At 36.6% G+C, this 20,831-nt stretch overlaps 1 protein-coding gene across 1 annotated transcript in view; it reads left to right on the plus strand.

Moving 5' to 3' along the window:
• The window catches only part of EPS15 (epidermal growth factor receptor pathway substrate 15), a 217,478-nt gene that overhangs the window by 163,811 nt on the left and 32,836 nt on the right, over positions 1 to 20,831 (plus strand). The window contains exons 19-21 of the mRNA XM_077149693.1: positions 13,070 to 13,105; positions 14,452 to 14,588; positions 19,405 to 19,474. Coding sequence (XP_077005808.1) covers positions 13,070 to 13,105; positions 14,452 to 14,588; positions 19,405 to 19,474 — 243 coding nt within the window. The remainder of the gene's footprint in view (positions 1 to 13,069; positions 13,106 to 14,451; positions 14,589 to 19,404; positions 19,475 to 20,831) is intronic.

Raw genomic sequence — 20,831 nt, forward strand, 5'->3', positions numbered from 1 at the left:
CTAAGCAACCACTCTATTTCCTGTCTCTGTACATTTCCCTTTTTATGAATTTCTATAATATGTGTTCTTTTATATCTGGCTTTTTTCACTTACTATATTTTCAAAGTTTGTCTGAGTTGTAACATTTTTCTGTATTTCATTCCTTTTTATTGCTGAATGATAGTCCATTGTATGGTTATGTCATATTTTGTTTATTCATGCGTAAATTGATGAATTTGGGTTGTTCCCACTTAAGCTATTATGAAAATGCTACTATTAACATTTTTGTACAAATTTTTGTGTATATGTATATTTTCGTTTCTCTCAGATATATATCTAGGAGTGAAATTATTGGGTCATATGATGACTTTATGTTTAACCTATTAAGAAACCACCAGACCGTTTTCCAAAGCCATTGTACCATTTTACCATTTTGCATTCCCACCAGCAGTGTATGAAGGTTCCGGTTTCTTCACATCCTCGCTAAAGCCTTTTATGTTTCTCTCTCTCTTTTTTTTTTTTGATGGTAGCCATCTAGTGTGTGTGAAGTGGTATCTCATTGTGGTTTTTATTTCTATTTCTCTGTGACTAATGTTGTAGAACATCTTTTTATGTACTTATTGGCCAATTGTGTATCTTCTTTGGGGAAATGTTTATTGAAATTGCTTGCCCATTTTGAAATTGGATTGTCTTTTTAATTATTGAGTCCTTAGTGTTGTTTGTGTAGTCTTGGTACAATTCCCTTTCTGATAAATGATTTACAAATACATTCTTACATTCTGTCTGTTGTCTTTTCACTTTATTCATCATGTGTTATGAAGCACAAATTTAGTTTTGATGATGTACAGTTTGTCTGTTTTTTTCTTTTGTTGCTTATGTTCAGGTGTCATATCTAAGTAAGTATTGCCGAATCTAAGGTCATAAAGATTCATCCTATGTTTTCTTCTAAGGGTTTTTATGGTTTTAGTACTTACATTTAATTCTTTATCTATTTTGAGTTAATCTTTATATGTAATATGAAGTAGTAGAAGTCTGACTTCATTCTTTTGCATCTGAATATCCAGTTGTCCCCAGCACCATTTGTTGAAAAGGCTATTCTTTCCCTGTTGAATTGTCATAGCACCATGGTCAAAAATCAATGGACCTAAGTACATGGAACCTTGAATAGGGCATGAGATTTTACTGGTTTGTCCAGGTTAGTGTGATGCCCCAATAAGTCCCAGAGTGATTTGGACAGTGAATAAAGAAGTATTTGCAAACTCCCCTTGGGGGAGTGGCAAGAAAGGGAGAAACATTCATCTTCCCCATTTGGAGACTTCCTGATATTCTTGCAAGCAATGGGGACAACCAAATCAATGTACTGAGCCCTCGATCTTGGGGTTCACCCCTATGAAACTTATTCCTGCAAAGTATAGACTAAGCCTACTTAAAATGATGCCTTAAGAGTCAACCCGATAGAACCCCTTTTTTTTTTTTTGCTCAGATGTAGCCTCTCACTCTAAGCCAACTCAACAAGTGAACTCACTGCCCTCCCCTCTACATGGGACATGATTCCCAGGGGTGTAAATCTCCCTGGCAGTGTGGAACAGAACACCCGGGATGAGCTGAGACCTAGCATGGAATTGTAAAACTTCTTGATGAAAATGGGGAAAAGAGAAATGAGATGAAATAAAGTTTCAGTGGCTGAGAGATTTCAGACATAGTCAAGAGGTTATCCTGTAGGTTATTCTTAAGTATTATATAGATATCCCTTTTTTAGTTTATGGTGTATTGGAGTGGCTAGAGAGAAGTACCTGAAACTGCTGAACTGTGTTCCATTAGTCTTGATTCTTGAAGACAATTTTATAAAGGTACAACTTTTGCAACCAATGTGACTTCTATCTCATGCTCCTTTTATCCAGGGTATGGACAGATAAGTAAAAAACTATGGATAAAAAAATAAATAGATAAATAATGGGGAGGGATAAGGGGTAAAAGAAATCAAGTAGTTGGAAATACTAGTGGTCAATGAGAGGGAGGGGTAAGGGGTAAGGTATGTATGCGGTTTTTCTTTTTTCTTTTTATTTCGTTTTCTGGAGTGATGCAAATGTTCTAAAAAATGATCATGGTGATGAATATACAACTATGTGATGATGTTGTAAGCCACTGATTGTGCACCACATATGGACTTGTATGTGTGCAAAGATGTGTCAATGTAAATATTAAAAAAGAAGAAGAAGGGTTGCAGGATTTTGTCAATACCTTTTCTGTATCGAGTTGATCATGTGTTTTTTTTCCCTTCGTTGTGTTACTGTGGTGTATTATATTCATTGATTTTCTTATATTGAACGAACATTGCACACCAAAGATAAATTGTTCTTGGTCATTGTATTAGCTAGGGTTCTCTGGAGAAACAGAATCAGTAGAAGATATCTGTAAGTATAAAATTTATAAAGTGTCTCATGTGTAATCATGGGGATGTAGAGTCCAAGGTTTGTAGGGCAGGCCACAAGCTGGCAGCTCCGATGAAGGTCCTCAGTGAACTCTCAGGAGAGGCTGGCTGGCTGAAGCAGGAAGCATGATTGTCTCTTCTGAGTCCTCCTTAAAAGCCTTCCAGTGATTAGATTGTCACTCTTGCAAAAGACACTCCCCTTGGCTGATTGCAAATGTAGTCAGCTGTGGATGCTGCCAAACTGGCCATGATTTAAGTCCATGAAATGTCCTCATAGCAACAGACAGGCCAGCACTTGCCCAACCAGACAACTGGGCACCATCACCTGGCCAAGTTGACACATGAACCTGATCATGACAGTCAAGGTGTAAAATTCTTTTAATATGCTGTTGGAATCAGTTTACTGGTATTTTGTTGAGGATTTTTGTATCTCTATTCATTAGAGATACTGGTCTGTACTTTTCTTTTATTGTGGTGTCTTTATCTGGCTTCGGTATGAGCATGATATTGGTCTTGTAGAATGAATTGGGTAATGTTCCCTCCTCTTCAATTTTTTGTAAGAATTTGAGCAGAATTGGAGGTATGTTTTCTTGGAATATTTGGTAGAATTTCCCCATGAAGCTATCTGGTCTGAGCTTTTCTGTATTGGGAGATTTTTGGTTACTGACTCAGTCTTTTTATTAGTAATTAATTTATTCTTGAGTCAGTGAAGCTACTTGTATGTTTCTAAGAATTTGTCCAAATCATCTAGGTTATCTAATTTATTGGTGACTGTTGTTCTTAGAAACCTTTTATAGTCATTTATATTTCAGTGGGGTCGACAGTAATGACCCTCTTATCATTTCTGATTTTCGCTATTTGTATCCTCCTCTCTTTTTTTCCATGTCAGCCTAACTAAAGATTTGTCAATTTTATTGATCTGTTCAAAGACCCAAATTTTGGTTTTGTTGGTTCTTTCTGTTTTTTTTTTTCTATTTCATTTATCTTTCCTTTAATCTTTTTTTTTTCCCTTCCTTCTACTTGCTTGGGTAGTTTGCCATTCTTTTCTAGTTCTTCCTGTTTTGAGGTTAGGTCTCTGATTTAAAGGCTTTCTTCTTTTTTAATGTGAGCATTTAGATTAAATTTTCCTCTCAGCGCTGCCTTTTCTGCATCCTATAGGTTTTGATATGTTGTGTTTTTATTTGCTTCAAGAGATTTCCTAATTTCCTCTTTTACCCATTGATTGTTTAAGAGTATGCTGCTTAATTCCCATATATTTTAAATTTTTCCACTTCTCCTATTGTTGATTTCTAGCTTCATTCCATTGTGGTTAGAGAAGATAGGTTGTGTGAATTCAATATTTTAAAATTTATTGGCTTCCGGAAAAGATGGCGGCTTAGTAAGACACGCGTGTCTTAGTTCCTCCTCCAGAACAGCTACTAAAGAAATAGAAACGGTACAGAACAGCTCCCGGAGCCACGACAGAGACCAAAAAGACAGCGTACCCCGTTCTGGAACTGCTGAACCGGCAGGGAGAATCCTCTGCGGTGAGAACACCAAGGGGCACACGCTTCCCTGGGCTGGGGCGGCTGGCGGCCAGAGTCCCTCCCTCCCTCCTTCCCGGGCCGGCTGGGAGAATTGGACAGGCAGTCTCCTCAAGCTGCGGCGGCTGGCGCCCACCCCCCACACACGGGCCCCTGGAACGGCTGGGAGAATTGAATCGGAGGTCCCCCAAGCTGCTGAGACCGGTGACCAGGGTCCCTTCCACACACCTGGCTTCCCGGTCCGGCTGGGAACGTTGGATAGGCACTCCCCCAAGCCGCGGAGGCCGGCGACCCTCCCCACACGCGGATTCCCAGGCCGGCTGGGAGATTCGAATCGGCACTTCCCCAAGCCGCGGCGGCCGGTGGCCCCCCCCCCCCAATGCACGGATTCCTGGGCCGGCTGGGAGATTCGGATCGGCACTGCCCCAAGCCGCTTCGGCTGGCGACCCTCCCCCACAGCGAGAGTTTTCCAAAGTTCAAGGAGCCACAGCATCTTTTACTGGTGGTACCCGCAGACAGACAAGCGCCACGAGTGCCACCTACTGGGCAGGATAAGAAAAACAGAGCCCAGAGATTTCACAGAAATATCTTTCAACCTGCTGGGTCCCACACCCAGGGAAATCTGGCTAAATGCCCAGACGCCAGCAGAAAATAACGGATCACGCTCAGAAAATCGAAGATATGGCCCAGACAAAGGAACAAACCAATAGTTCAAATGAGATACAGGAGCTGAGACAACTAATGCTGAATATATGAACAGAAATGGAAAACCTCTTCAAAAACCAAATCAATAAATTGAGGGAGGACATGAAGAAGACATGGGCTGAACAAAAAGAAGAAATAGAAAATCTGAAAAAACAAATCACAGAACTTATGGGAGTGAAGGACAAAGTAGAAAAGATGGAAAAAACAATGGATACCTACAATGGTAGATTTAAAGAGACAGAAGCTAGAATTAGTGAACTGGAGGATGGAACATCTGAATTCCAAAAAGAAACAGAAACTATAGGGAAAAGAATGGAAAAATTTGAGCAGGGGATCAGGTAACTCAAGGACAATATGAAGCGCACAAATATACGTGTTGTGGGTGTCCCAGAAGGAGAAGAGAAGGGAAAAGGAGGAGAAAAACTAATGGAAGAAATTATCACTGAAAATTTCCCAACTCTTATGAAAGACCTAACATTACAGATCCAAGAAGTGCAGCGCACCCCAAAGAGATTAGACCCAAATAGGCATTCTCCAAGACACTTACTAGTTAGAATGTCAGAGGTCAAAGAGAAAGAGAGGATCCTGAAAGCAGCAAGAGAAAAGCAATCCATCATATACAAGGGAAACCCAATAAGACTATGTGTAGATTTCTCAGCAGAAACCATGGAAGCTAGAAGACAGTGGGATGATATATTTAAATTACTAAAAGAGAAAAACTGCCAACCAAGACTCCCATATCCAGCAAACTTGTCCTTCAAAAATGAGGGAGAAATTAAAACATTTTCAGACAAAAAGTCACTGAGAGAATTTGTGACCAAGAGATCAGCTCTGGAAGAAATACTAAAGGGAACACTAGAGTCAGATACGAAAGACAGAAGAGAGAGGTATGGAGAAGAGTGTAGAAAGAAGGAAAATCAGATATGATATATATAATACAAAAGGCAAAATGGTAGAGGAAAATATTATCCAAACAGTAATAACACTAAATGTTAATGGACTGAATTCCCCAATCAAAAGACATAGACTGGCAGAATGGATTAAAAAACAGGATCCTTCTATATGCTGTCTACAGGAAACACATCTTAGACCCAAAGATAAACATAGGTTGAAAGTGAAAGGCTGGGAAAAGATATTTCATGCAAATAACAACCAGAAAAGAGCAGGAGTGGCTACACTAATATCCAACAAATTAGACTTCAAATGTAAAGCAGTTAAAAGAGACAAAGAAGGACACTATCTACTAATAAAAGGAACAATTAAACAAGAAGATATAACAATCATAAATATTTATGCAACAAACCAGAATGCCCCAAAATACGTGAGGAATACACTGCAAACACTGAAAAGGGAAATAGACACATATACCATAACAGTTGGAGACTTCAATTCACCACTGTCATCAATGGACAGAACATCTAGACAGAGGATCAATAAAGAAACAGAGAATTTGAATATTACAATAAATGAGCTAGACTTAACAGACATATATAGGACATTACATCCCACAACAGCAGGATACACCTTTTTCTCAAGTGCTCATGGATCATTCTCAAAGATAGACCATATGCTGGGTCACAAGGCAAGTCTTAACAAATTTAAAAAGATTGAAATCATACACAACACTTTCTCGGATCATAAAGGAATGAAGTTGGAAATCAATAATAGGCGGAGTGCCAGAAAATTCACAAATACGTGGAGGCTCAACAACACACTCTTAAACAATGAGTGGGTCAAGGAAGAAATTGCAAGAGAAATTAGTAAATATCTCGAGGCGAATGAAAACGAAAACAACATATCAAAACTTATGGGATGCAGCAAAGGCAGTGCTAAGAGGGAAATTTATTGCCCTAAATGCCTATATCAGAAAAGAAGCAAAGGCAAAAATTCAGGAATTAACTGTCCACTTTGAAGAACTGGAGAAAGAACAGCAAACTAACCCCAAAGCAAGCAAAAGGAAAGAAGTAACAAATATTAGAGCAGAAATAAATGAAATTGAAAACATGAAAACAATAGAGAAAATCAATAAGACCAGAAGTTGGTTCTATGAAAAATCAATAAAATTGATGGGCCCTTATCAAGATTGACAAAAAGAAGAGAGAGGATGCAAATAAATAAGATCAGAAATGGAAGAGGAGACATAACCACAGACCTCAAGAAATAAAGGAGGTAATAACAGGATACTATGAACAACTTTACGCTAATAAATACAACAATTTAGATGAAATGGATGGGTTCCTGGAAAGACATGAACAACCAACTTTGACTCAAGAAGAAACAGATGACCTCAACAAACCAATCACAAGTAAAGAAATTGAATCAGTCATTCAAAAACTTCCTAAAAAGAAAAGTCCAGGACCAGACGGCTTCACATGTGAATTCTACCAAACATTCCAGAAAGAATTAGTACCAACTCTCCTCAAACTCTTCAAAAAAATTGAAGTGGAGGGAAAGCTACCTAATTCATTCTATGAAGCCAACATCACCCTCATACCAAAACCAGGCAAAGATATTACAAAAAAAGAAAACTACAGACCAATCTCTCTAATGAATATAGAGGCAAAAATCCTCAACAAAATTCTAGCAAATCAAATCCAGCAACACATTAAAAGAATTATACATCATGACCAAGTACGATTCATCCCAGGTATGCAAGGATAGTTCAACATAAGAAAATCAATTAATGGAATACACCATATCAACAAATCAAAGCAGAAAAATCACATGATCATCTCAATTGATGCAGAGAAGGCATTTGACAAGATTCAACATCCTTTCCTGTTGAAAACACTTCAAAGGATAGGAATACAAGGGAACTTCCTCAACATGATAAAGGGAATATATGAAAAACCCACAGATAATATCATCCTCAACGGGGAAAAACTGAATACTTTCCCCCTAAGATCAGGAACAAGACAAAGATGTCCACTATCACCAATGTTATTCAACATCGTGTTGGAGGTTCTAGCCAGAGCAATTAGACAAGAAAAAGAAATACAAGGCATCAAAATTGGAAAGGAAGAAGTAAAACTATCACTATTTGCAGATGATATGATACTGTATGTCGAAAACGCTGAAAAATCCACAGCAAAACTACTAGAGCTAATAAACAAGTACAGCAAAGTGGCAGGTTACAAGATCAGCATTCAAAAATCTGTAGTGTTTCTATACACTAGTAATGAACAATCTGAGGGGGAAATCAAGAAACGAATTCCATTTACAATTGCAACTAAAAGAATAAAATACTTGGGAACAAATTTAGCTAAAGAGACAAAAGACCTATACAAAGAAAACTACAAAAAACTGTTAAAAAGAGATCACAGAAAACCTAAATAGATGGAAGGGCATACCACGTTCATGGACTGGAAGACTAAATATAGTTAAGATGTCAATTCTACCTAAATGGTTTACAGATTCAAAACAATACCAATCAAAATCCCAACAACTTACTTTTCAGAAATAGAAAAACCAATAAGCAAATTTATCTGGAAGGGCAGGGTGCCCCAAATTGCTAAAAGTATCTTGAGGAAAAAAAACGAAGCTGGAGATCTCACGCTACCGGTCTTTAAGGCATATTATGAAGCCACAGTGGTCAAAACAGCATGGTCCCGGGATAAAGATAGATATATTGACCAATGGAATCGAAGAGAGTGCTCAGATATAGACCCTCTCATCTATGGACATTTGATCTTTGATAAGGCAGTCAAGCCAACTCACCTGGGACAGAACAGTCTCTTCAATAAATGGTGCCTAGAGAACTGGATATCCATATGCAAAAGAATGAAAGAGGACCCGTATCTCACACCCTATACAAAAGTTAACTCAAAATGGATCAAAGATCTAAACATTAGGTCTAAGACCATAAAACGGTTAGAGGAAAATGTAGGGAGATATCTTATAAATCTTATAATTGGAGGCGGTTTTATGGACCTTACACCTAAAGCAAGAGCACTGAAGAAAGAAAGAAAGAAATGGGAGCTCCTCAAAATTAAACACTTTTGTGCATCAAAGAACTTCATCAAGAAAGTAAAAAGACAGCCTACTCAATGGGAGACAATATTTGGAAACGACATATCAGATAAAGGTCTAGTATCCAGAATTTATAAAGAGATTGTTCAACTCAACAACAAAAAGATAGCCAATCCAATTACAAAATGGGAAAAGACTTGAACAGACACTTCTCAGAAGAGGAAATACAAATGGCCAAAAGGCACATGAAGAGATGCTCAACGTCCCTGGCCATTAGAGAAATGCAAATCAAAACCACAACGAGATAATCATCTCACATGCACCAGAATGGCTATTATCAACAAACCAGAAAATGACAAGTGCTGGAGAGGATGCGGAGAAAGAGGCACACTTATCCACTGTTGGTGGGAATGTCAAGTGGTGCAACCACTGTGGAAGGTAGTTTGGTGGTTCCTCAAAAAGTTGTATATAGAATTGCCATACGACCCAGCAATACCATTGCTAGGTATCTACTCAAAGGACTTAAGGGCAAAGACACAAACGGACATTTGCACACCAATGTTTATAGCAGCATTATTTACAATTGCAAAGAGATGGAAACAGCCAAAATGTCCATCAACAGACGAGTGGCTAAACAAACTGTGGTATATACATACGATGGAATATTATGCAGCTTTAAGACAGAATAAACTTATGAAGCATGTAATAACATGGATGGACCTAGAGAACATTATGCTGAGTGAGTCTAGCCAAAAACTAAAGGACAAATACTGTATGGTCCCACTGATGTGAACCGACATTCGAGAATAAACTTGGAATATGTCATTGGTAACAGAGACCAGCAGGAGTTAGAAACAGGGTAAGATAATGGGTAATTGGAGCTGAAGGGATACAGACTGTGCAACAGGACTAGATACAAAAACTCAAAAATGGACAGCACAGTAATACCTAATTGTAATGTAATTATGTTAAAACACTGAATGAAGCTGCAGATGAGCTATAGTTTTTTTTTGTTTCTTTGTTTGTTTGTGTCTTTTGTTGTTTTTTCTTTTTCCTTTTTTATATATATATTTTTTATTTTTTATGATTATTATTATTTTTATTTTTTCTCTATATTAACATTCTATATCTTTTTCTGTTGTTTTGCTAGTTCTTTTCCTAAATCGATGCAAATGTACTAAGAAATGATGATCATACATCTATGTGATGATATTAAGAATTACTGATTGCATATGTAGAATGGAATGATTTCTAAATGTTGTATTAATTTCTTTTTTTTTAATTAATAAAAAAAATTTATTGATACTTGCTTTTGTGACCCAAGATATGGTCTATCTTAGAGATTGATCCATATACATTTAAGAAGAGTGTTCTGTTTTTGTTAGGTGAATTGTTCTGTCTATGTCTGTTAGGTCTAGTTGGTTTAGAGTATTGTTCAAGTCTTATATTTCTTTATTGATCTTCTGACTAGATGTCCTATCGATTATTGAAAGTGGTATATTAAAGTCTCTTACTATTAATGTAGTCCTGTCAATTTCTCCCTTTATATTTGTCATTATTTGCTACATATATTTTGGGGCTCTGCTGTTAGGTGCATATATATTTATAACTGTTACATCTTCTTGTTTTATTGACCATTTATCCGTATATAATGACTGCCTTTGTCCCTCATAATAATTTTTTTCTAAAAGTCTGTTTTTCCTGATACTCGTATAGCTACCCCATCTCTCTTTTGGCTAATGTTTACATGGTATATATTTTTTCTATCATTTCACCCACAATCTCCCTGTACCTTTGGCTTTAAGTGAGTGTCTTGTAGTCATCATATATTTTCCTTGTGGTCACCCTGGGGTTAAAATTTAACATCCTAAATATATAACATTCAGACTTGATACCAACTAACTTCAGTAGTATACTGCACATGTACTTTTCCTATACCCCTCTGACACCCACTTTTTTTGTATTGTTTCCACTTATGTCTTTGTATAGTTTGTCCAAAACCATAGATTTATCATTACTTTTTCTGCATTCACAGTTTAGTACCTGTAGGAAGTAAGAAGTGGAGTTACATACCAAACATTACAATACAGTAATACCATTGCATTTATAATTACCCAAATGGTTACCCCTACCAGAGGTCTTTCTTTATGTAACTATGAACAACTGTCTAGTCTCCATTTCGTCTGAAGAACTCCCTTTAGCATTGCTCTTAGGGCAGGTCTACTGGTGATGAACTCTCTAAGTTTTTGTTTATCTTAGAGTGTCTTAAATCGTTCTCTCATTTTTGAAAGAGAGTTTTGCTGGATGTAAAATTCTTGGCTGGCTATTGCTTTCCACTGCCTTCTTGCCTATATGGTTTCTGATGAAATTAGCACTCAGTCTAAGTGGGATTCCCTTGTACATAACATGTTACAGTTTTCAGAACTTTACTTTTGTCCTTTATGTTTAACAGTGTGATGATCAGTATATAACAGTGTTATCTGGGTTTCATTGTTGTGCATATTCATGTCTTTTTGCTCAGTTTGGGAAGTTTTCTGTCTTTATTTCTTTGAATATTCCTTCTGCCCTGTTCTCTCTTTCTTCTCCTGCAACTCTTATAAGGCATATATTGGTATGCTTGATGGTATTCCAGTGGTGTCTTAGGGCATTTTTGCTTTTCATATTTGTTTTTTTTTTCTGCTCCTCAGACTGACTTATTTCAGGTCTTGTCTTCAAGTTTACTGATTCTTTCTTCAGGCAGCTCCAGTCTGCTCTTAAAGCCCTCCTGGGCAATTTCCATTTCAGTTATTGTGGCTTTTAACTCTAGTGTTTCTGTTTGTTTGCTTTTTAGACTTTCTATCTTTTTACTAAGGTTCTCATATTGCTCATTCATTGTTTTTGTAATATCCTTTAGTTCTTATATTTTCCTTCATCTCCATGAACATTTTTAAAATCATTTTTTTAACAGTCTTTGTTAGGTGTGTTCAATGGTCTTCTTTGTTGTTGTTTTTCTGGATTTTTATCCTCTTCCTTTGCATAGGCACTGTTTCCTGTTTCTTTGTCTTGTACTCTTTTGTTGCAACACTGTGTATGTTAACATTTTAAAATGTTAACTCTAGGTTTTATTCCCTGAGATGCCTGTTTCTTGCTTTTGTAACTAGCTGGTGATAAGACAGATTTTCTTGAGCTTCAGCCCTCTTATCATGAAGGTTTGCCCAAAGCAAATGCAATATACAGGATCATTCCTGTCTTTTCTGGGCCTGTGTCTTGTCTTGTGCTTGCTAGTTGTTTTGGTGTTCCCCCATTTTAAAAGTTTGAATGCCACCTCTGTTTCCCAGGAAACAGACCTCCTTCTCCCATGTATTTAAAGCAGGTAGGCCTTTGCCCCAGATTGTCCTCCTTTTGTTGTCTCAAGCTGCTTTCTCCTGGAGGGCGAATCATGGGAGGGAGCACACACTGAAGAGGAGTTTTTCTAGTCAGTCTTTCCCAGCCAAAACAGGGCCAGGGACTTGAGAAGAAGGCACAGACCAGCTCCACAGTGCCCTGGGGAGGTTATCAGGAAGGGCACTGAGACCTTCTTCCATGGTTCCCCAACCTGAATTCTCTTAACCTACCCAGCAAATGCAGCTCTTCAGCTGACTATTCCCCACAGCCCTGAGGAAGGTTAGTGTCTTTAAATCTCCCTGCCACCTCCTTTTTCTTGGGTGGGTTGGAACAATGGCTTGCCTTAGAGGTAGGCCTGGTGATCCAAAGTCAAAAACTGTGATCAAAGATCTGCCCACCTACCTAGGTCTTGAGTAAAAAGAATTTTATGTCCCTTTCTATTACCAGCAAGCTAGCCAGGGGGTGGACCCCACCACAGCCTGCCATAAGAGTTGGGCATGTGTATCAGTAAACACTGCAAGGAAAGAGCAATTTACTGGTCTTGACTGTAATTTACCAGCCTCTTCCTCGTACTACTCTTCCCTTGATGCTGTACAGGCCTCCGGAGTTTCAAAATAGTTGTTTCAGACAGTTCCTGCCTCTTTAATTAGTTGTTCTGGTGGAAAGACTTAATCCTGGAGCTCCTTACTCTGCCACCTACTCACAACCCTCCAGTTTCTTCATTTCTAAAGTGATAATAGTAATACATTAACCCAATACTCTTCAAGAGTAGAGATTTTGTTAGTAAATTTTTGCTGTGGTGTCTGTCTTTTCCCTTCCATCTTTAACCTGGCCTTGTGGTCAAGGTATGTATAGTTTACCTCTTTTATCAGGTATGTTAATGTTCTGCCTTGTTCTTTCTTATTTTAAATATTTCCTAAAGGTAGATGGCATTCATTGTTTTTTGTTTTTTGTTTTTTTTTCACTTTTAGGTGGAGTTAATAAAACAAACTTTGCTTTAAGAAACTCTCCTTTGCTTCATTTTGAAGTTACCATTCTTAAAGTAATGGTGTCACAACAGTAAATATCATTATTCTAATTTCTGATTGTTTTATTGCAGGTGATCCATTCCAGGATGATCCTTTTGGGAAAATTGGTCAGTATATTATTGAAGTCCATCTTAGCTGTAGTTTGATTCTTCTTAATTTTAAGTTTATGCTGTATTTAAGAATGGTAGGTCACAAGTTGGGTAGTTATAAAAAATGGAATTCCGTTTTATCCAAAGTTTTAAAACTGATTCAGAGCACCAATAAGATGTTGTATGTACCTGGAATTTTCAAAAGAGGATTGGTAGATTCTTGCTAAGTTGCTTAATAAACTGTTAACTCTAATTTTTTTTAAAAAATGATTTTTTTTTCTTTGGTGCTTTATTGACTGTGATTTCTCCTGATTACCCACAAATTAGATGCACAAAATGATCTATACTAATGCTACTGGGTTTAGAACTTAATTTTGTTTTCCTAAGAGTATAGTCTATTCATATTAATTGGGGAAAGGAAAACATCTTGAAGAACTGCTAAATGACAGGTTCTGTTTATTCTTATCTAAGAACCTCAGCTTTGAATATCACAGCTTGATCATTTAGATAGTGCCTAATTTTTCTTCCTGCATTATGCTTTGTCCTAAGTAACTCAGTAATGTTAACAGACATGTTGGATAAAATTAGCTGTACATTATTAGGAATATTAAAAATGGATCAAACTACGGAGATGTTATAAGGAAAAAAATTTAGGTAAGATACCAGGGAGGCGTGCACAGGTATTTCAGTGGTTAGAATGCCCACCTTCCATATGGGAGACCTGGGTTCGATTTCCAGACCATGCACCCCCCCCAAAAAAAGTAAAATATCAGGGAAATTTTGAAGATATTCTTTCTTTGAGATTTTTGCATTAGAATAATGCAAATCTGGTTTACTGTTTTGTTTTGTTTCCCAAGCCTGTTTAAAACTATTGGCTATAAGCCTTGCACTCTGAAAAATAAATATGTTTAGAAGTATTTGCTGCTATTGTTTTCTTTAGTTATGGTAGCATAGAATAAGGGGTCTTGAAATGAGATCTCTTGAAATTATGTGTTAATTTATAAATATGTTTATTGGATTAAAGTCTCTGTGTATTTTTTGCAAAATCTTAAAGGAACCTGTGATCCCTAAAAGAATAGGAATCATTTAAACCCAGTAATCAGGTAACATTTGTGTAAGCAGATTTTGGAATTATTGATTTGATTTGGATAATGAACAAGTAGGAATGAATGTTAATTAGAGCTATTTAACTAGATGAACCTGCTATACTTTCTCTTATAATCAAGGTTCACACTACAAACACCTAACTTAGATTTCTGCAGGAGTTCAAAATATCTAAATTAAAGTCATTATCTTGCCATTAGAGGTTAGAAAATATTGTGCAGTGATTTTTGGTCTCTTGAATATATGTTGTGTTTTCATAGATCCATTTGGAGGTGATCCTTTCAAAGGTTCAGACCCATTTGCATCTGACTGTTTCTTTAAGCAGTCTTCTACTGATCCTTTTGCCACTTCAAATCCTGATCCTTTTAGTGCAGCCAGCAATAGCAGTAATACATCGGTAAGTGGGAGAATTAAAAACTGTGTGTGTACATTGAATGGACAGCAAGTGTCCTAAGTAGGTTTCTTAAACTATACAATGATTAAAGAATCTTCCTTTAGATTACTTCTGATGGGCCAGTCATACAAGAATTTCAGTCTCATCCCAATCTATCTTGTTTTTGGTCCAAACTAGTATTTCAAATTTGATCATCCCAGAATTGACTAGAATAACTTATGGCATCCAAAAATCAAGGTCATGTAAAGGGACCAAATTTTATTCCATTCAGGATATTAAATTTAAATGGTTGGAAATCCATAAATTAGACTTAAGCAAAATTTTTAGAACTATTTGGTGCATTATTGAAATTATGGAAATTTTAGGAACAATAATGTTTTAGAAAAGAAACAATTTCTAAATTTTATAGGCACATGTTGAATGTTAATCTTGTAAAGATGTTTAGCCGGTCACTATTTAATAGTCACATGCATTGTTTCTAATCTTTACATCAACCTTGCAAAGTAGATGTTGTTATCTCTGTTTTTAATGAGGGCACTGAAACTCAGAAAAATTAATTTAACATGCCCGAGATCACACAGCTATGTGCTTTGCCATCTGGAGGCTTTAAAAGATTTTTTATATTATGGCTATTTTAAAATATTAAAAATAGAATAATATGAAGAAATATTATAACAAACCTCCCTGTATCTGTCACCCAGCTTCAATAATTATGCATGGTTTTGGAGGATTTTTTGTTCAGTTGTTTTGCTTTTAATGTTTATTTGGAGGCTTTTTTTTTTAATATTTATTTATTGTGGAATATAGCATATATACAAAGAAAAAGCAGTATTTTCAAAGTATACTTCAACAAGTAGTTACAGAACAGATTTCAGAGTTAGTTATGGGCTACCTTTCCACTATTTATAATTTTTCCTTCTAGCTGCTCCAAAACACTGGAGGCTAGAAGAAATACCAATATAGTGATTCAACAGTCATACATTCATTCATACTTATGAATCCTGTTTCCTCTGTTATACCTTCTCCTTCTCCTTTGATCTTTCTCCCAGTCTATAGGGATCTTTGGGCAATGCCTGTTCTGACTTTTTCATGTTAAGAAGGGCTATCAACACTAAAGGGTAGTGGGATGTAATTAGTTGATAATCTTGGAGAGGTTGTTCCCTCTGGGTTTCAAGATTTATCTGGCCTAGGAACCCTCTGGAAATAATAGGTTCCAGGAAAGCAGACTTAGTCGTGAAACTTTTATAGAGTCTCAGTTTGAGCCCTAGGTGTTTTTAAGGGTTAACAGGAGTGATTTGGAGGCTTATTTTTTGAAACAGATATTTCACATTTGTAAATAAACTGGACCCTGAAAGAGATGGCTGTGTGAAAGACATTTGTAGAAAAATTGTATTTTCTTATACTTCTAGATTAAAGTTACTATTTTCAGAGTAACTGATTCTTTAAAAGATAACAGGTTTTAGGGCGATGCGATGGTGGCTCAGCGGTAGGATTCTTGCCTGCCATATCAAAGACCTGGGTTCGATTCCCGGTTCCTGCCCATGTATTTAAAAAAAAAGATAACACATTTTGATATCCTTGATTTGGCTTCCTGACTTTGTTCAATCAAGAGCTACTTGATCAATAACTGCTATTTTCCATTGATGTGAAACTGGGCAAATATTTCTGTAACTGAATATTTGTGGTGTCCACAGGCTACTGAGTACTCTGTTTTCCTTTAAAGTTTACAGTTTGGATCCAGTTGTCAAATTTACTATAACCTGTACTATAACCTGAATTCTTCCCTTTCCACCCCTTTATTCTGGCCCTTCCCCCCACACACGCTCTTGTCATTTAAAGAGCAAAAAAGCAAAAACAATTTTTCCTAAGTTAAAATATATTCCCCTTGTTCCTCCCGTGGTAAGATTTTTCTACTGTTTACTTTAATTTTTTTCTTTTCTCTGCTGTGGTTAGAAGCAATATTGCCCTTGCAGATAGGTCTTAATTTCTCCATTAAAAACAAAAGAAAAATCAAGCTGCAATATAATAATATCGGCAGTTTGTCTAGTCTTTTTATGTGCAAGGTACAAATCATACTAACAGCGCCTGGAGTGGATGGCTGATGTAGAAGAGAGAATTTGAGTGACAAATTAGGTGGCCTTGATGGAGGATTTTGGAACATTAATTCTGTAAAATCATGCCACCTAAGTTTCAGTTATGAGAATTACTTTTACATGTTAAATTCGCTAACTGTAAAACTGAACATAAGTGTGGCCGATAATTCCTTCTTGGGTTGCACATTCCATCCTATTCCCCTTTGTAACTCAGTGGCCTTTTAGCATGGTTATACAATGTATGAGAAAGAAATAAAAACAAATAGGCATGCATATAGGTATGCGTTTCCTCTTTCTCTCTGATGGCAAACCAAATCTGCAAGCTGTTGTTGAAAACCAAACCTATTTGTTTTTCCATATTTGTTGACTAAATTAACATGTCATTGATTGCCTCACACGTCATTTTGAATATCATATTAAGGAATATGGAAAGTTGCCTTGCTATATAGACCAGCCTAATTTTTCTTTAATTGTTATTTTTTTCATTCAGTATATAGTTAAATTATAATCTAGTGTGCCAGATTAATAATAATATCATTGGCGTTAGTTGAAATAAATGGTATTATAATTTCCATTTCTAAAATTTCATTAGTATTACTTCTTTATGTTAGTAATTTTATGGCTTTTTTATTAAGAGAGAATATACTATAAATCCCAGTTGGCATTGCCTTTCTCTCTTCAAATGCATTTCGTTTACTTTGAAATTTATAAATTGATCTTGAGCACTGTTCTTTGACATTTTGTTGTAATATCCAACTTCTTAAATATTGGAAATACAGCCTGATAGCCATATACCAGAGTAGGAAATAAATATTCTAAAACTCGTTACCACCTCTTTTGCCTAGCTCTGTTTGCTAAGGATTTCAGCTGACCTTTTAAAAGAGCCTATTGCTGAAGCTTATATAGGTAGTGGAGAAGCTTAGCCTACCTATAGATGTGCCTAAAAGTTACTTCTGGAGGACCTCTTTTGTTACTCAGATGTGGCCTCACTCAAAGCCCAACTCTGTAAGTGAAATCATTGCCCTCCCCCCTACATGAGACAACATCCAAGGGTGAAAGTCTCCCTGGTGGCATGGAAGATGACTCCCAGGGATGAGTCTGGCCCTGGCACCATGGAATCAACAATTCCATCCTGACCAAATGGGGGAAAAGAAGTGTAAGAAAGTATCAGTGGCTGAGAGAGTTCCAATAGAGTCAAGAGGCTACTCTGGAGGTCACTCTTAGGCTTCAGTTAGACATTGCTACCTATCATAACTTGCCACACCCCAACCCAAACCACCCCAACTACTCCTAAAGAACACCTAGGGCAATATATAAGATTATTCAAAGGTTCTATGCATCAGGGTAACTTTCTAGAAATCTGCAACCTCCAGATGGATCCCTGGACCAGATAAGTCCTGTATCCTAGAGGGCCCAGCCTCTCCAGAACATCAGCTAGTTTCATCTCCCTACCCCATTAGTGACAGCCCCTTCCAACATGAAAAAGTTAGAATGGCCATAGGCCAAATACCCCTGAAGAGTGGAATAGAAAGATCAAAGGTGATGGTGGAGTTATACAGAGAAGGTAGGTTTTAATAAATGAATATGAATGCTGCTATATTGATATTTCTTCTAGTCTCCAGTATCTTAGAGCAGCTAGAGGTAAAAACCTAAAATTGTAGAACTGTAATCCATACCAAACTCTGAAATCTGTTCTACAACTAATTATTATGCTGTGCCTTGAAATTTATTGCTTTTTTGTATATGTTATTTTTCACAAAAAAGAAAAAAAGTCGATTGTGATGATAAAAAAAATTTATTCCTTCTAGCCTCCTATATTCTGGAGCAGCTAGAAGAAAGAATCTGAGAGGACTGTATGGTAGCCCATGACAAACTCTGGGATCTGTCCTGTAACTGCTTGTTGAAGAGTGCTTTGAAGACTATTGCTTTTTTCTTTCTTTACTTTGTATGTGTTACATTATACAAAAAAAAAAAAGAAAGTTAAAAAGAAAAAAGAGCCTGTTGCTAAAGGAGAAAATTTTTGATATATTCTTAAATATGTGATTTATTTTAGTATAATTAAAAGCTAAAGTATAGAGCGGGCCACGGTGGCTCAGTTCTCACCTGCCATGCCAGAGACCCAGGTTTGATTCCCGGTGCCTGTCCATGCAAAAAAAAAAAAAAAAAAAAGCTGAAGTATAAAATAGGAAGACATTTCAATATCAGGACTCTGGCTCCTGGTAAAGTTCTCATGCTTGGTAGACACTTAACCTTTGCCACTTGGTCCAGACTTTTACTTGGTTTGTTGTTGAAAGTGGCAGAATTTTTTTTAACAGAAAGCTATCCCATGTGTTTCTTCTTTTCTTGCTCCTCTCTTGCCTTGCTCTCATCTCCGGGGTACAGAATACTAAAATTCTTTTGGGCAGTTAAAAATTGAAAATTCTAACATTTTCTAGTATTAAGTATTTAAAAGTTAGAATACTGTGCTTCCTAAATACAATGTGGTATCTTGAAATTAAAAAAGGAAATTTGTGGAAAAACTAGTGAAATCCAAAAGAGGCTGACTTTATTTAATAGTTTTATACCAACATTAATTCCTTAGTTTTGGTAGATATACCCTGATTGTATAATATGTAAACATCAGAAGAAGCTGCAGGAAAGGTATGAATATTTTCTTTAGAATGGTAGGGAAGTTTTAGCTGGTAAAGGCTGCCTCTCTCAGCAGTTGTTTTGTGTAATTTATTTAGGTAGAAGCATTGAAGCACAATGATCCTTTTGCTCCTGGTGGAACAGTTGTTGTTGCAGCAACTGATTCAGGTAAAGAAATAATTTATTAACTTCTTTGAACATTATTCTTTCCTTTATCCAACCTTTGTTAAAAAAAAATTGACTCCAAATGTTTTTGTCCTATTTATTTATTATGACTTTAAAATTATTGTATAGTTGGGTGGGCAACATTGGCTCAGTGGCAGAGTTCTCGCCTACCATGCTGGAGACCTGGGTTCGATTCCCAGAGCCTGCCCATGCCAAAAAAAATAATAATTGTATATCCAATTGTAATTGGATATAATTGTAAAAAAAGGCTTTTTTGCATAGCATTTTCTACTTTTTAAATTCATCATCTCATTTGTTCATGTTAATAAGTTTTATTACAATATTCACTCCTCCCAATATCAGTAAAACCAATAAAAATTATTTTCTTTATAAAACACAGTGTTGCTTCAGGGGTGAAAATCTCCCACCATGGGGCGTGACTCCCAGGATGAGTCTGGCCCTGGCACTGTGGAATTGACAATGCCTTCTAGACCAAAAGGGTAGAAAAGAAATGTAATAAAATAAGGCATCAGTGGCCAAGAGAGATCAAATGGATCAGTAGGCTATTCTGGAGGCTACTCTTATACAAGCTTCAGTTATATAATGCTAATTGCCATGGGTTGCTAAACCCCAACCACCATCACTCCTGTTGATTTTTAAAAACAACTAGGACTCAAACTGAGACTCTGTAATGATCAGAAAGGTATTTTTTGTTGATCCCATGGTGTCAGGGCCAGGCTTATCCCTGGGAGTCATGTCCCACGTTGCCAAGGAGACCTCCACCCTTGGATGTCATGTCCCACATAGAGGAGAGAGTAATGATTTTTTCTCATGCAGAGTTGGACCTAGAGAGAGAGAGGCCACATCTGAGCAACAAAAGAGGTTTTCTGGACAGTATTGACTCTTAAGGGTCTTTACCTAAGTTAAAAGATTAGTGACTTCCAATAGGTAATGATAATAATTTTACAAATAGTAAATAGGTTCTGTTTATAAAACTTTGTAGAATTCTTTGTAATAAGAGGAGATTTCTTATTTTGTAATAATTTCTCTATAATAGAAAAACTAAATGTTATATGCCCAGCCTTTGTGCTTTATTTGTCATATCTAATTTTTTATTTATTCTTTTCATAACCTTTTAACTAAAAGTCTTATTTTAAAGATCAGGACACTAAGCACCAGAGCTGTTAAGTAACTGGGTCAAGATTGGACAGCTCTCTAAATTTGAACTAGGTCAAGCCAAGATTCAAACCTCGATCTGGCAGAGTTCAAAAGCTCTTTCAACTAAGTAACTATTTCTTTTCCATTATTCATTTAAAAATAAAACAGACAAACAGACCATTATTACATGGAGAGGAAGGAA

Source organism: Tamandua tetradactyla, chromosome 2 (genome assembly GCF_023851605.1).
Source record: "Tamandua tetradactyla isolate mTamTet1 chromosome 2, mTamTet1.pri, whole genome shotgun sequence".
In the NCBI taxonomy this organism is placed as follows: Eukaryota; Metazoa; Chordata; class Mammalia; order Pilosa; family Myrmecophagidae; genus Tamandua; species Tamandua tetradactyla.